At 39.6% G+C, this 14,415-nt stretch overlaps 1 protein-coding gene across 4 annotated transcripts; it reads right to left on the bottom strand.

Annotated features, from left to right (window-relative positions):
* Positions 1 to 345: 345 nt before the first annotated feature.
* On the bottom strand, positions 346 to 13,976 carry gramd1c (GRAM domain containing 1c). Of its 4 annotated transcripts, none has more exons than XM_057824310.1 (18): positions 13,760 to 13,976; positions 11,108 to 11,219; positions 10,602 to 10,725; positions 10,331 to 10,431; positions 10,079 to 10,174; positions 9,888 to 9,968; positions 4,770 to 4,885; positions 4,553 to 4,688; positions 4,331 to 4,478; positions 4,111 to 4,254; positions 3,821 to 3,939; positions 3,604 to 3,746; positions 1,888 to 1,991; positions 1,655 to 1,822; positions 1,525 to 1,591; positions 1,101 to 1,220; positions 923 to 1,028; positions 346 to 856 (listed from the first exon to the last, which is right to left on the bottom strand). In XM_057824310.1, the coding sequence occupies exons 2-18, from the start codon at positions 11,204 to 11,206 to the stop codon at positions 788 to 790; spliced, it is 1,941 nt and encodes a 646-aa protein (XP_057680293.1). In that variant the 5' UTR covers positions 11,207 to 11,219; positions 13,760 to 13,976; the 3' UTR covers positions 346 to 787. The 4 variants fall into 4 exon arrangements, with proteins under 4 accessions (XP_057680293.1, XP_057680291.1, XP_057680290.1 ...); XM_057824308.1 differs by having other exon boundaries at positions 4,770 to 4,888; positions 13,760 to 13,975; XM_057824307.1 differs by lacking the exon at positions 13,760 to 13,976 and having other exon boundaries at positions 4,770 to 4,888; positions 11,108 to 11,463.
* Positions 13,977 to 14,415: the final 439 nt, after the last annotated feature.

Here is a 14,415-nt window from a genome sequence, read left to right as displayed (position 1 = left end):
TTCGGCGCCCCCTTTTGATTGCACTATTGACGTCACAGCCCGACAAAACAACGTGTCTACGTAGCGGCCATGTTGGAGGGGGCAAAGTTACTATTAAAAAAACACTTACGTTGACAATGAATTATAACTTTATAAATAAAATATAAATTATAACTATTTTAGCTCATTTACATATGAATTAAGCAATCTTGCCATTTATTTCACATGGAAAATCACTTAAATTCTCTTGTAAAAATAAACCTAAAATAGTCCTGTAACAGTTTCCTGGGGGAAAAAAAACTCAATTTCTAATAATAATTGCATTTTAAGGTTTTTAACAAAAATGATTAATCCATTTTGATTGCCAACGTTATCGTTTATTGATTGGTGTAAGAAGTGCACCAAAAGTGGCCAAAACAGAACAGTGGAGGCAGCAAAATTTAACAAGAAAAATTGAACAATTACCCAAAAGTGTTCAGCAATAACGTGCATTCATGACGTGCGCCATACAGCAAATTCTTGAACAAAACAGTCGGCTAAATTTGTACAAAATCAAAAATAGGATTCAAATAATCCGATTTATTCTAAGAAATTCATAAAACACATTCTGGGTTCAAGGCCCTTGTGCAAAAAATTAAAAATGTGCAAACTTGTAAACAAAGACATTAAATAATGATTCACTTTTTGACAATAAAACAAAAAAAAATAAAATATTTGGTGTGTGTGACACACACACAAAAAGGCACTTTTCAAGAGGTCAGTCGATAGAAATAAAAACACGAGATGGACACACAACACCTGCTATGTGTCAAAGTGGAACCGCTGTTTGATTGGCCAACGCAAAGCTCTGTTGCAGCAGTATTAGAGAACGACGAAGCTGTGAAGAGAAAGAAGTGCCGTTTAATTATCACCTTATATGGAGATGCATTTTGTTTTTTGCTACCTGCTCTAAAAGGTTAATTGAGTCCTGAAGTACAGTTCTGAGCAGCTGCACATCCTCTCTGCTCTTGAATGGAGAAAACTGCTTTGAAGGGTACTCGGGCACCATGCTGTATAAAACACGCAGTTGCGTAACTCCATGCAAAAAATACAGTTTGTTTTGGGCTTGCGGCGAAACAAACCTGGCCTCGGCCCTTTCTCTCAGGCGATGCTTTGTGGTCAAGTACATGCGGTGGGCTATGTCCTCCATGGCCCATAACTTGACGAACAAGCCTACGTTTAGCACCGCCACGATCAGCAAACTGAAATTTAAATATTTTAGTTTGAGCATTTGTTCATTCACCCTGTCCCAGTCAAAATGGATTGGATATCGAGCACCGTCAATGGCAGCCAGGGATTTAATATGAAAATGCCCCAAAATAATAGGAAGTGACCTATAGGAGAGCAAAGCATTCCACTCAATTTCTCCAGAAATTGCATTTTCTAATTTGATAAAGCTGTTGTAGTAGGTGTGTAATTGTGTGACATGTCCCGACTTGCAGTAGAGACTAAAAGGAAGAGAAACGCAATAATACAGGAAGAATTGCAATCAGTGCTCAGTCTTACATCAAACTCATTGCTGCTACGATGGCCGAGATGCTCCATCCGTATGAATTATTCATCTCCGCCGGGCCTGAACGACAGGAACAAAAAGGCTCAACAGACCATAGATTAAAATGTAATGATGATGTCATACCCATTTTGCCATCTCGAAGTAATTCAGGCGATTGGCCATAATGCTTTTTGGGCTTTTTGTGCTCCGGCATCGTCCGGCTGAACGTCCGCCGCCTCCGCCGCACGCCGACCTTGCAAGATTCCGCCGCTCCAGAGTTGATCTCGGCTTCCTCCTCCAGAAGTTCAGCTTCTGGATATTTTGATGCGCATTCATATCAAGTTGTAAAAGTATTAACTCTGTATAAAATTGCTTACCCAGTTGTCTAAAATAATCTTCAATGCCACTCCAGGAGTTCTTAGTGATGAAGGACTTAACCAGACCCCACGGCTGCTTTTTGTACTTCACATCAGTATAAACCCTAGCAGCAAAACATCCACACATGGGTTTTAAATAGTTATAATCACATATACAGTGGGGAAAATATGTATTTAGTCAACTACCAATTGTGCAAGTTCTCCTACTTGAAAAGATTAGAGAGGCCTGCAATTGTCAACATCGGTAAACCTCAACCATGAGAGACAGAATGTGGAAAGAAAAAAACAGAAAATCACATTGTTTGATTTTTAAAGAATTTATTTCCAAATTAGAGTGGAAAATAAGTATTTGGTCACCTACAAACAAGCAAGATTTCTGGCTGTCAAAGAGGTCTAACTTCTAACGAGGTCTAACGAGGCTCCACTCGTTACCTGTATTAATGGCACCCGTTTTAACTATCGGTATAAAAGACACCTGTCCACAACCTCAGTCAGTCACACTCCAAACTCCACTATGGCTAAGCCCAAAGAGCTGTCCTAGGACACCATAGACAGAATTGCAGACCTGCACCAGGCTGGGAAGACTGAATCTCCAATAGGTAAAACGCTTGGTGTAAAGAAATCAACTGTGGGAGCAATTATTAGAAAATGGAAGACATACAAGACCACTGATAATCTCCCTCGATCTGGGGCTCCATGCAACATCTCACCCCGTGGCGTCAAAATGATAACAACAATGAGCAAAAATCCCAGAACCACACGGGGGGACCTAGTGAATGATCTACAGAGACCTGGGACCACAGTAACAAAGCCTACTATCAGTAACAATGCGTCGCCAGGGACTCAAATCCTGCACTGCCAGACGTGTCCCCCTGCTGAAGCCAGTACACGTCCAGGCCCGTCTGCGGTTCGCCAAAGAGCATTTGGATGATCCAGAAGAGGACTGGGAGAATGTGTTGTGGTCAGATGAACCCAAAAATAGAACTTTTTGGTAGAAACACAGGTTCTTGTGTTCGGAGGAGACAGAATACTGAATTGCATCCAAGAACACCATACCCACTGTGAAGCATGGGAGTGAAAACATCATGCTTTGGGGCTGTTTTTCTGCAAAGGGACCAGGACGACTGATCTGTGTAAAGGAAAGAATGAATGGGGCCATGTATCGAGAGATTTTGAGTGAAAATCTCCTTCCATCAGCAAGGGCATTGAAGATGAGACGTGGCTGGGTCTTTCAACATGACAATGATCCCGAACACACAGCCAGGGCAACAAAGGAGTGGATTCGTAAGAAGCATTTCAAGGTCCTGGGGAGTTGAAAGTCAGTGTTGCCCAACGACAGCCCCAAAACATCACTGCTCTAGAGGAGATTTGCATGGAGGAATGGGCAAAAATACCAGCAACAGTGTGTGAAAAGCTTGTGAAGAGTTACAGAAAACGTTTGGCCTCCGTTATTGCCAACAAACGGTACACAAGAAAGTATTGAGATGAACTTTTGGTATTGACCAAATACTTGTCACAATGATTTGCAAATAAATTATTTAAAAATCAAACTGTGATTTTCTGTTTTTTTTTTTTTTCCCCCCACATCTCTCATGGTTGAGGTTTACCCATGTTGACAATTACAGGCCTCTCTAATATTTTCAAGTGGGAGAACTTTTAGTGGTTAACTAAATACTTATTTGTCCCACTATAAGAGTACATTTGGAAGCTCGTTACTTGAGTCGACATTTGCGCTTGCTGTGACTTTTAATGTAGTAGCGATTCTGTGTGTAGAAGTAGTCGTGGTAGGGGACGTCGTGCGTGTACACCTCGGAGTCCACCAAGTAATATTCACCGTCCCGTGACTCTTTGTACAGTGTCTGAAAAATGAACAGATGCATTATAGAGATTAATTTATATCATAGTTGCCGTTGGAGTCCAAATGTAGAGCCACCTGATTTTCTGTCGCAGTGGAGAATTTGCCAATCAAAGGGTTACTGATGGTTATGGTGTAGTTCAGACTCCTCTTCATGTCGCCCGATGGGTCGTTTTGCCACGCCGCAAATTGTGGATCTGGAAATTATACTGAATTTGCAAGGCGGGAACATAACAGTTGTATTTATTTCGTTTCATACACTCGTTTTCGATTTTTTCTTTGTCACAATTTAGAAGAAATAATGACTGGCCGAAAGGTACACGGAGCCACTACACCGGTTTAGAAGAACGAGATGAGGAGGAACTAACTGGTTATCTTTCGAACATTCATGAAGCGGCGGATGAAGGCAGACTCTGTGAAAAGCAGTTCAAACATCCGGCTAGCGCTCACATGGAAGACCTTGTTGAGGTATAGGCGACCCTGTTCTTGCGGCAGTCCAATTCGCTCTTCCGCTAGAAGGAGAATGTTTTTTATAATTAAAAAGACTTTGAATGTCATCTATTTGTACAGTTTATCAAAAGAGAGCACCTTCTTCCACGCTCTCTGAGCCGGTCCCCTGAGACACGCGGTCATCTTCCTGGGAAGGTGACGAATGCCTCGGGAATGGCTCTGGTGCCGAGCGCTCCGGAGTTGGAACGGGACTGCGGCGGAGAGTCAGCGAGACACGGCGCTCCTCCTGCAGGGCAACGCCACAAAATGTTTGTGGAGAGACTAGTTTCGGGAAGCTAATGAGGGTGTTTGCTCAATTACCTCGGCAGGAGAAGCATTGGCAGAAGGGAATTCTTCGGTTTCCAAGGAGGGCAACTCCTGTCCAGGAAGTCGAATGGAGGGCATCCGCTCAAATTTTGCCAAACAACCGTCATCTCCACCAGTCCTCGCAGTCAGGCTGCAGACAGACCAACAGTCACCAAAAAGAATGTCACTATTTTCACTTTTTTAAAACAATATTTATGGAGTACGCGCTCACCTGCTCTGCATGCTTAAGTCTGCATGAAACTGTGTGCTCTCCATCTCTTCATGGCTCAGTCCCAGGTCATTTCCATAGTGCTGCCTGACCATCTGCCAAACTTCTGTGTTAGTCAGCTGCTGGAAGTGGAGGAAACCCTGTTAGTCTATTATTTTGGAAGGCAGCAGTAATGTAGGAAGTGAGCTGTGTGTAACCAAGAGACACATTTGTGTGTATTATTTACACTGTGTATTACAGTTTCCAATGGCGACCTTTAGCAGTAAAAGCAATGGTTAATATATAGCAGGATAAAGGCAATACAAATGGGATTTTAACACCAAGTGTAGCCGCAGAATTAGCGTCTAGGATATGTCTAACATCATATACATGATAATGGGAAGGTTGAGAAATACAAGGAAAAATAAAATAGTATGTCTTTTCACATTCAGGCAAGCATTGTTTTGTTTCAGCATTTTTAAAATACATTTTAACATTCAACTGTGATTGTAATCAATAATCTGAGCAGACTTTGAGACACAATAGCATAAGTGCACGTTGTCAGTCTTTCAACGCCATCTACAGTTGCATAATATTAAGGCTTTTAGTATTTAGCGTCAAGGGGTTTCCAGTCAAAATTATATTCGTATTAATGAATGTCTAAACATTTAGACTACAGCATAAGGCTTGTTATTTGACGTATTTCATTCCGCATGTAAATCAACAATTTCGTTCATTCCTCAGAATTCAAAATGTCGTAAAGAGAGGACTTTTAAAACAAGTTGCTACAATTTCAACATTCCAAAAACTCAATAGTAGCTTGACTCTAAACGCACCACTGCACGTGTAAAAAAACAAATCGCGTGAACACCTCGTAAAACAATAGTAAGGATGAATAAAACGCTTTTTATACAGGCTTACTTGCAGTAAGTCATATCTCCGCGGATGGCTTCTCGACAGGCGGTCAAAGTGTGAAGTGGAGAGAAAAAACACACACACAAAAAAAATATGTTGCTCTTACTTCCCGGAAGTGAAGACGCACCGCCCACTTCACTTGCTTCAAATCATTCAAAAAGAGTATAAAAATGGTGGCTTCCGCGTTTAAATAATGAAACGGTGTCGATATTCGATGAGGCGCGAGTGTTTGTGGTTCATATTCAAAATGGGCCCCTTTTGTTGTAACTCAAGAGGAGGTCAATGAACTTTACACGGGGGGATGTTTTTGTGCTTCCAAATCCCCAGTGTCACTCAGACCAATGTGGGCTAACCTGTTACTCCTGCACATGGCAAAATAACCGTCGACTACAAGTATGTCTCAATGATGATAATACTCCGGTTAAGACTTTTAGATTGACAAATGTGATTTAGCTGCAGAGTCAAACTCATAGCCTGGGGCCCAGATTCGCCCCGTCATGTCATTTTGTGTGGCCCGAAAAAGTAAAGCATGCTTTGCAAGTTAATGAATAGGTGTTTTATTGCTTTTTTTTTTGTTTGTTTCTAATTATTTCACAATATAGTAGTAGTCGCTGTGTGTACTGTTGGAGGCAGTCTTTCAGGTCCTCCGCGTGTTCGTTTTCAATTCAGGTGAGACGGCTAGACTGGATTGCAAAGTAAAAGACTGGAGGCAAGAGATCATTACGGCGCAGTTTGAATTTCAGAAATTTCTGGGCGCATTCAATGACAGAACAAAGCTGTGTAGAGGAATGCAAACCGAACAGAGAGCTCGGCGTTGCTTATATTGTACATAAAAGGAGGTGTGTCTGTTTGTTGATTAACTAATCCTACAAAATAGGTAATGAGCCTTGCTGGTTGGCAGTTAAAGCGAATGATTATCTGAGACAAAACGAACTGTCAGCGGTTTTCTCTGAAAAACAACTCCAATTTATGGACATGATTGCATTAAGCGAGATGCATACTGACTTCAGTACCTATCTCAAAATTTACTAATTTTCATTTACTGTTTTATTTATCCACTATAATTGGCATGTACTCATTTAAACTGCATGTGACACCATAATAAAATCTTAAATAGCATTGTTATTGGAATTAAAATATTTTGAGACGATTTGACTATATACAACAATTTGGCAAAGCACAGATGACGAGAAATGAGTCCTTGATTTTGCAGTTTAGCTCCTCCTGTCATTATAGCGCTCTGGCGCCTTCATCTAGGCGATGACGTCAAAGAATGAGCAATTTCAGCGGATTTAGCATTGAGCACAATGGAGGAGGTAGCGTATTTCAGCAATTCTGGTTAAAGTGTAGATTTTTCTAACGATATTGTCGATCCAGAGGACGTATGTGACATACAGGCATATATGTTTGAGTCATATTTGGAGGAGGAAGATTTAGAATGAGAAAAAGGCGACAGAGACGACAAACACAAGGCTGATGACTAGAGCAAACTGCAAAATGTCATCATTGTTTTTTATCTCTCTACTCCAATATTTTTACAGGATATTATTTGTATCCAAGTATTTTCCCCAAATGCTAAATAAATTGTATGTTCATGACAAATACGTCTTTTGCTAAATGGAATATAAAATATTAAAAATAGTCAGTACGACACAATTCTCACAAAAATGAAAATCCATAGAAAAAAATTGACGATGACTAAGTTTTTTTTAAATAATACGGTCAATGTTTTTTGACAAAAAATATTTTAAAGTAAAAAATATATATATTAAAAAACAAATATTAAGAAAATGTCACTATAGCAGAAACCCAGCAAGCCTTATTATGTCATCCATTGGAAACAGAGACCCCCTCTTATTACGAGAATTTCCAGGTTGAATATTTTTAATGTAACATATACATAACTCTTCTGGTGCAGTGTGCAGCAACATCAATAACCCCCAAAGCCAGTGCAACTCCAGCTGGAGCGGTCTCATTCGGACTTTGGGCCGATAAGATAAGTGCTGGTGGTTATATTGGTCAGGGTAAAGTCAAATGCTGGGGGGAAAAAAAGGTCTGAAAACAATTGTCATGTAAGGTGACAACTAGGAATTTGTCACTATAACGTTTCGGGATACCAAAACAGACATTATAACCAACCATAACCAACTTAGCCTACTGTACTGTAATACAGTGTCCACTTGCTGCAGCAGCCAAACCAAACACATTATCTAACTAACTTAACCTACTGTACTGTATTGTGCTACAGTCTCAACTTACTCCAGCAGCCTGTTTAGTCCCTGCTTTCCGTCTCTTAGATAAAATGCTGAAAATAGTTGGACCGAGGCATTTAAAACAACATGGTAGAATTTTGAAGTAAGGTGAAAAAACAAGTGGGAAAACAGCTTAAGTTCAAGAACAGCACCATGACTAGAAGTCGACCGATATAGGATTTCAAATGCTGATATCTAAAAAAAATTTCAGCCGATTGCCGATATCCAAAGCCGATTTTGTAAGCTGATATACATTTTTTTAAAAACACGTAGACTATGAAAGGCAATTTTAAAAAAAAAATACTTCAACAGCCTAATATTTATAATGATGACCTAATACTTAAATCAACACTGGGTAACTTTTCAACCTCTATAAAATATTTTCATAACATTTGTGATGATACATCGACTGACAACTAGTAGGGGAATGCTGTACAAAACATCAACATATGCCATTGTTTAACCACAATTGGATTCATTACCTCATTACTATCCATCCTTCACACAGCCACTGGAAACGATTGTTGTTCAATCCATCGGCAGGCGACCGGAAGATCACGATTTTAAGACACTGTGCGGGTGTCCTCAAGGGAAAAGCAGTCTTCCTCAAGGCAAAACACTACCACTTTTGTTCACCTGTGTTGCTAAAATCGACCAAAACTGAAAAGTTACCTAGTGTTGCTCTAAAGGATTTAATTGGTCTAGTACTACCAAACCAACAAACCCAGCACTACTTTTTATGATTATACACACTCCGCAAGAACAGTATATTAAACCCATTAGGACAGGGGTGTCCAAACTTTTTGCAAAGGGGGCCAGAATTGGTGTGGTAAAAATGTGGGGGGCCGACCTTGGCTGACGTACTTTACGTAGAATATATTTAAGCAAGTTTTAGCAAACCATTCTGTGTGTCACATTTGCTCTAATATTTTTTTTAATTAATAATTTCAATAATCTCGCAACAAGCCTTTGTGCCATTCTCTTTCGACTCTCGGGCTCTGGCGAAATACTGCTGCTGTGAAATTAAACTAGCTTTAAGTTGCTTCAATTTCTCACTGTGTATCTTCCCTGAAATCTTGTCGTACATGTCAGCGTGTCTTGTTTGGTATTATCACCTAACATTGAAGGTGATATTAAAATTTAAAAACTGCGACTGTCTCTGCAAATGAGGCAGACACAGTTGTTGTGTATTTTAGTGAAGAAATAGTCCAATTTCCACCTATCCTTGAAGCGTCGGCCGTCGCAGTCAACTTTTTTTTGTTGATTGTCGCCATTTTAGAAAATTGGAAGTAGAGGGTCACACGGGGTAACGTTGCTTACAGTGCTGCTGCCTTTTAGTGGGTAAATAAGGAGCAGCATTTAGTGTGTAAGATACTTCATATACTGGTAGCAGTACTGCTGACCAATTTATTAAGTCTGTGTGTGGGCCAGACGTTATAGATTTTATGACAGAGGCTGGGGGCCGGATGAAATTTGACCACGGGCCGCATTTGGCCCCCGAGCCGGACTTTGTCTGCACTAGGACATCACGATGAGATATATCAAGTGAGCGTTTAAGAATATGCTCGTCATGCTAAAGCTAATGCTAACGCGAATGCTACGTTAAAACTACAAGTTACATTTAGAGTGTGAGGATCACTCATTGAACACCTTAAAAGGCTAAAGCAACATTGCATATTCTCTCATGCAAGATAAAAAAATTTCAATATTTCGAAAAAGAGGCATGCCTGAAGCTTCCTGTAGCAGCCTGCCTTCAAGCTGCTGCAGGGTCCTTCCGGGGTCCTACTGTGAGTCAGCGACGGCCACAGTTACCCACACAGATGCCTGATCAAACGTCTTTTTATCGGTTTATTTATTTTTTCGCTCATCACCCAATGGCTGATGTCAGAAAAAAATCCCAGCCAGCGGATGTATCAGTCGACCTCTAACCATGACGACTCTAGAACATGAATGAATGGGCAGTAGTGTGTTTTACCTTGTCCAGCAATGCGTTCTGCCACAAGCGGAAAACCCCGTTGTAACTTTTCTCTCTTGCCGAAAAGGAAGTGAAGAACAGCTATTTGTGTTTGTGTGAGGGACAGTAAAAAACGAAACAAATTATTGATGGTGCACGAGTTACATTTGGGTCAGCTCTCTCTGAAATTATTACGATAAAGATAGTTGCACCTTCTCCTTGTTGGTGCAAAACTGAATGGCGTTGGGTATTAGCCTTGCGGTTTTCTCCCTGGTCATGTGGCTGATGTCTTTGAGGGCCAGGCTAATCTACAGACACCGTGAAGGGACAGTCAATTGCCAAGTGTGCTGATGTGAGAAAGGGAAATTGTATTTTTCTTGTAACTGCACAGTGAACCTTACCTTGAGCAAATTAAGTGTGTGACAAACAATATCACATTAGGCCTCAGCCTCGCATATTATTACCTTAGTGCCACGGAAGACATTGCTGTAGAAACACAGACAGTTGTGGGTGAGGTAGAGGCGTCCCTGCAGGAGTATGTCTCGCTGGAGAGCGCACGGGTAGTCTAGGGGAGCGCAAACAAACACAACACCAAAATTGAAGGGAAAAATATTGTGTTGGGCTTACCAGATTTTGGGGTTTTTAACCAAGACCCTTCGCGCGTGTACAGCTCTACTTGCAACCACTTCTTCTGTGTGTTATTTTCCACATGGATGGAAAGTCCTAACAACTCACCAAGCAGAAGTCTATCAGAGCTCGCCAGGTCTTTGAATAACCTCCGGAACTCCTCACACCTCTGTTTGTAGGTGGGCACAGAGGGTGGAGGTGGGCCTATACAGTTTGTCTGGTTGTCTGAGCTCTAAAGATAAAAGGAGATATATTTTGCGTTCTTTTTACAATTTAAGATACTTTTTATGTTTCGCATGCTTCCGTTAAATAAAAGCTTCATGATCAAGATCTAGAAGACATTTATCTTGAGGAAATGTAAGGATTATCGATTCATGTTTATTATTATTAAATTAGTTAACATTAGGTATGGCTAAAATTAGAGGATTTGGATCATTTTAAATTTAACAATGTTTCGTGATAATCAAAATGCTTGTCGTTTAATTATTACACCTCTATTTGATTGTTTAATTTGACATTAGGTCACCCTCCAGGGAGCATAAAAGCAATCAAAAAGTTAATTCTCATTCCCTTTACAATGATATATTTTCTCAAATCTAATTATTTATCTTTACCTCAACATCATCCTCAATAGAATGCTCTTCCTCTATCAGAGATGTGGTCTCGTCTGTGATGTCATCTTCCTCGCCGCACCAGTTTGATCCCTGGTCCATTTGCTCTGGCTCGCTGTGCGAGAAAAGAAATCCCCAATTTTTTTTTGAGATGTGTATAATCCTATTAGTTCTAAGAGTTTGTTTTGACACCTTGGTGTGCTCCGGTAGTGTTCTCAAATGAGAACTTGGACACTTCTGTGTAATGAACGCTAAAGTGAATGTCATCAAACATCTCCATGGGCCCTGAGGGAACTCATTAGAATGGCAGGCGAACCGGTTTGACTGCATGGAAAAATACACGGGCACACGCACATAGACTCACGCACTTTAATATCTTTAGTCTTTCAAACATTTAGTATTTGGTGCAAGCGATGCAGTGCCCTACTATATTAAAAAAAAAAAAAAAAACTGACCTATTGTAAGGTGACTGTCACTGGGCATTTTTGAAAATATGTGATGGAGCAGTCTTACAATCTTAAGGCAATCCTTTAACTGCACAGTGGCGTACTTCACTGCTTGAGGAAACTATTTTCCATTTGTTTTGGGAGTGTACCTATGATTGCATCTTTTGGATTGACCTGAACAATTTTATCAATTCCAATGTTGAAATCTCAATGAAATTCAATTTTAGACATACTTTGCTTGGCTTATTTAATTAAGATAGGATACAGAGAATATATGTTGTAGCTTTGTTTTAATTTTGGCTAAATTTCAAGTGAAGTTTGCATGTCAAAGACCAAATTTGGGAGTCTTTGGAATTCTGCTGTCATTGTATCTGGAATATTTCATTTAATGCATGTAATTTTTCCCCACCCTTGTATTGTTGTTTTGTACAGCTTTGAATAAAGATTATATATATATGTTAATATATATATAAATTAAGGGTGTAACGGTACATGTAATAGTATTGAACCATTTCGGTACGTGGTAGTCGGTTCGGAACGGACACGTACCGAATGAGTTTCTGTCGTGATATAACCCTTACTTTTCGAGGCTGAGTCGATCGGGTTACAGTTTCTTTGTGTTGATTATATTTACGCCGTCTTCTCTACTATAATGAGGACCAACATGGTAGGACAGTCCAGAAACGTCAACGGCGCGACAATGTGGCCGCCGCGAGAACGCAGTGAAACGCGTGCTTTAGAGTCAATCAGCCAATGCACACCAGTCGCAGTGCGGTCGCGTGTTAGATACATCCCAGAAGCGGCTCAACGCGACGCACGCAAAAAGATCGGCAGAGTTTATTATTTGACTCGAGAGGAGTAATGACACGGCCCTCCTGCGTCAATACTACTAGCTAGCAGGCCAGAAGTCATTCGTGTAAAAATACGGTGGATCCGGTCGATTTTCAAACTAATATGCAATCGTAACCTACTTTTTGAGTCCATCAGATCTCTTGAGAGGTAGATCGGGCACAGTTGACTTGTCTTTGTTGATTTACGGCTGTCTTCTCTGCTATAATAATAACCAACACGGCCCCGTGTTCAATACAAAACGCTCCTACCACAACAAAACAAGTAGGAACTAATAATCACATAGGAACTAAAGTTATACAACATAAAATATACAATATAAATAAATACTACATCACATTTGTAAAATATAAACACATAATAAAATAAATAATAGCCCATTTAAATAAAATAAATTGAAATGAGCTAAAACACCTGTAATTAAATAAGAATAATACACACATCTTGCTTACACAATTAATTAATTTCTGTGTGGCGCTTTAACTTGAGAAAATCCACCAATTAAGCTTTTGAAAACCGTTCATAAGGGAAAAAAATGATTCACTGAGGCATTTCATTTGTAAAATACATGTTAAAATCTTTGTCATTGGGATTGCTTTTCTCTTTAGCACAGGACTTCTTTTTTCGTTTTTCTTTCAGAAAGAAGACCAATACGCGGGGTCTGAAAGGCAAATTGTTGTTGGATTATCTTTAAATACCAGCTATTTTTTGAGCAGAATTCTAGCTTTGTATAGGCTAATGTTCCTATTGTCGAAAGCACAAAAGTGTGTAATAAACAACTAGCACATTTATATTTTGCATTTTGTTTTTTTTACTGTACCGAAAATGAACCGAACCGTGAGCTCAAAACTGAGGTACGTACTGAACCGAGATTTTTGTGTACCCTTACACCCCTAATATATATATATATATATATATATATATATATATATATATATATATTGAAAAAAATCACTGCTCATACATTTTAACGATTGTTTTGAATCCAATTAATGTTATAATTTCCATCAGATATTCCATTTTATTGTATTTACCACAGGTTTCGTAGTTTCCCCTGAGATACAATTGATTTTTAAATAAAGTTTTTACAGCAGGTGAATAAAATGTATTTTTTAAAAAACTTCTATTGTAAGCTTATAAACAGTTCGAAGTCACATAGCTTTCCGTTATTAGTTTTTGCCGCCATTTTTAAAACTATTTGAAACATGGCTCGTTTTTCAGTTTGGAATGAAACGATAACACATCTTTGTCATATTTTGCCTTAAAAGACGACATTATCTCTGTAAAATCTCCTTCTGCGAGAGTAGTGGAATTTTTTTTAAACACCGTGATAACGTAAACTGCCAAAATGACAAATTACCTGACTCGTAGAGGACCCAGGATGGCGTGCCGAGATTTACACTCCTAGTTTAAAATATTCTTGTCTGCTTTGTCTTGGGCGAACTTTCGACGCCCTAGAGGTTTATTCAAGTGTTTTGTCAGGTTTGCAGGTGTATCTCATACATTTAAGGGCGCAGTCGTCTCACTGACTGCTCATTGGTCTTAATGAGACAGTTGTGGAGGAATCCATTTTGAACAGACGGGGGTGTTAAAAACTCAGGGCCGTTGGCTACACTAAAATGTGAACCTGCTACTTTTAAATAAAAAAAAAACACTGCAAACTTTAACATATACATTATATCAAGAGTTATTTGATTATTACCATCCCATTGGCATGTGTTAAGACTTCCTCATCCCGTGAAAAGCACTTAAACGTCACACATCTTAAAGCTATGCGTGACATGCAGAGAGACCAGTTGAACAGCAACAAAGGAAAGCAAAAAGTTTTTCCTTCTTTTTTTTTGTTGTCAACCCCACACGTTTATTCGCTTTGGAGGCATACATCCACGCGGCAAATGTACACGACACGAACACACGCGCACAAGCGTTAAAAACAAAACAACAAAACAGCACAGTTACATCAAAAATGTTGCAATAAATAGAATGATCTCATTACATATTCTGCTCATAATTCTT

Source organism: Corythoichthys intestinalis, chromosome 20 (assembly GCF_030265065.1).
Source record: "Corythoichthys intestinalis isolate RoL2023-P3 chromosome 20, ASM3026506v1, whole genome shotgun sequence".
Taxonomy (NCBI): Eukaryota; Metazoa; Chordata; class Actinopteri; order Syngnathiformes; family Syngnathidae; genus Corythoichthys; species Corythoichthys intestinalis.
Note: the sequence above shows the minus strand (reverse complement) of the source record. Positions and strands in the feature narration are given on the sequence as shown.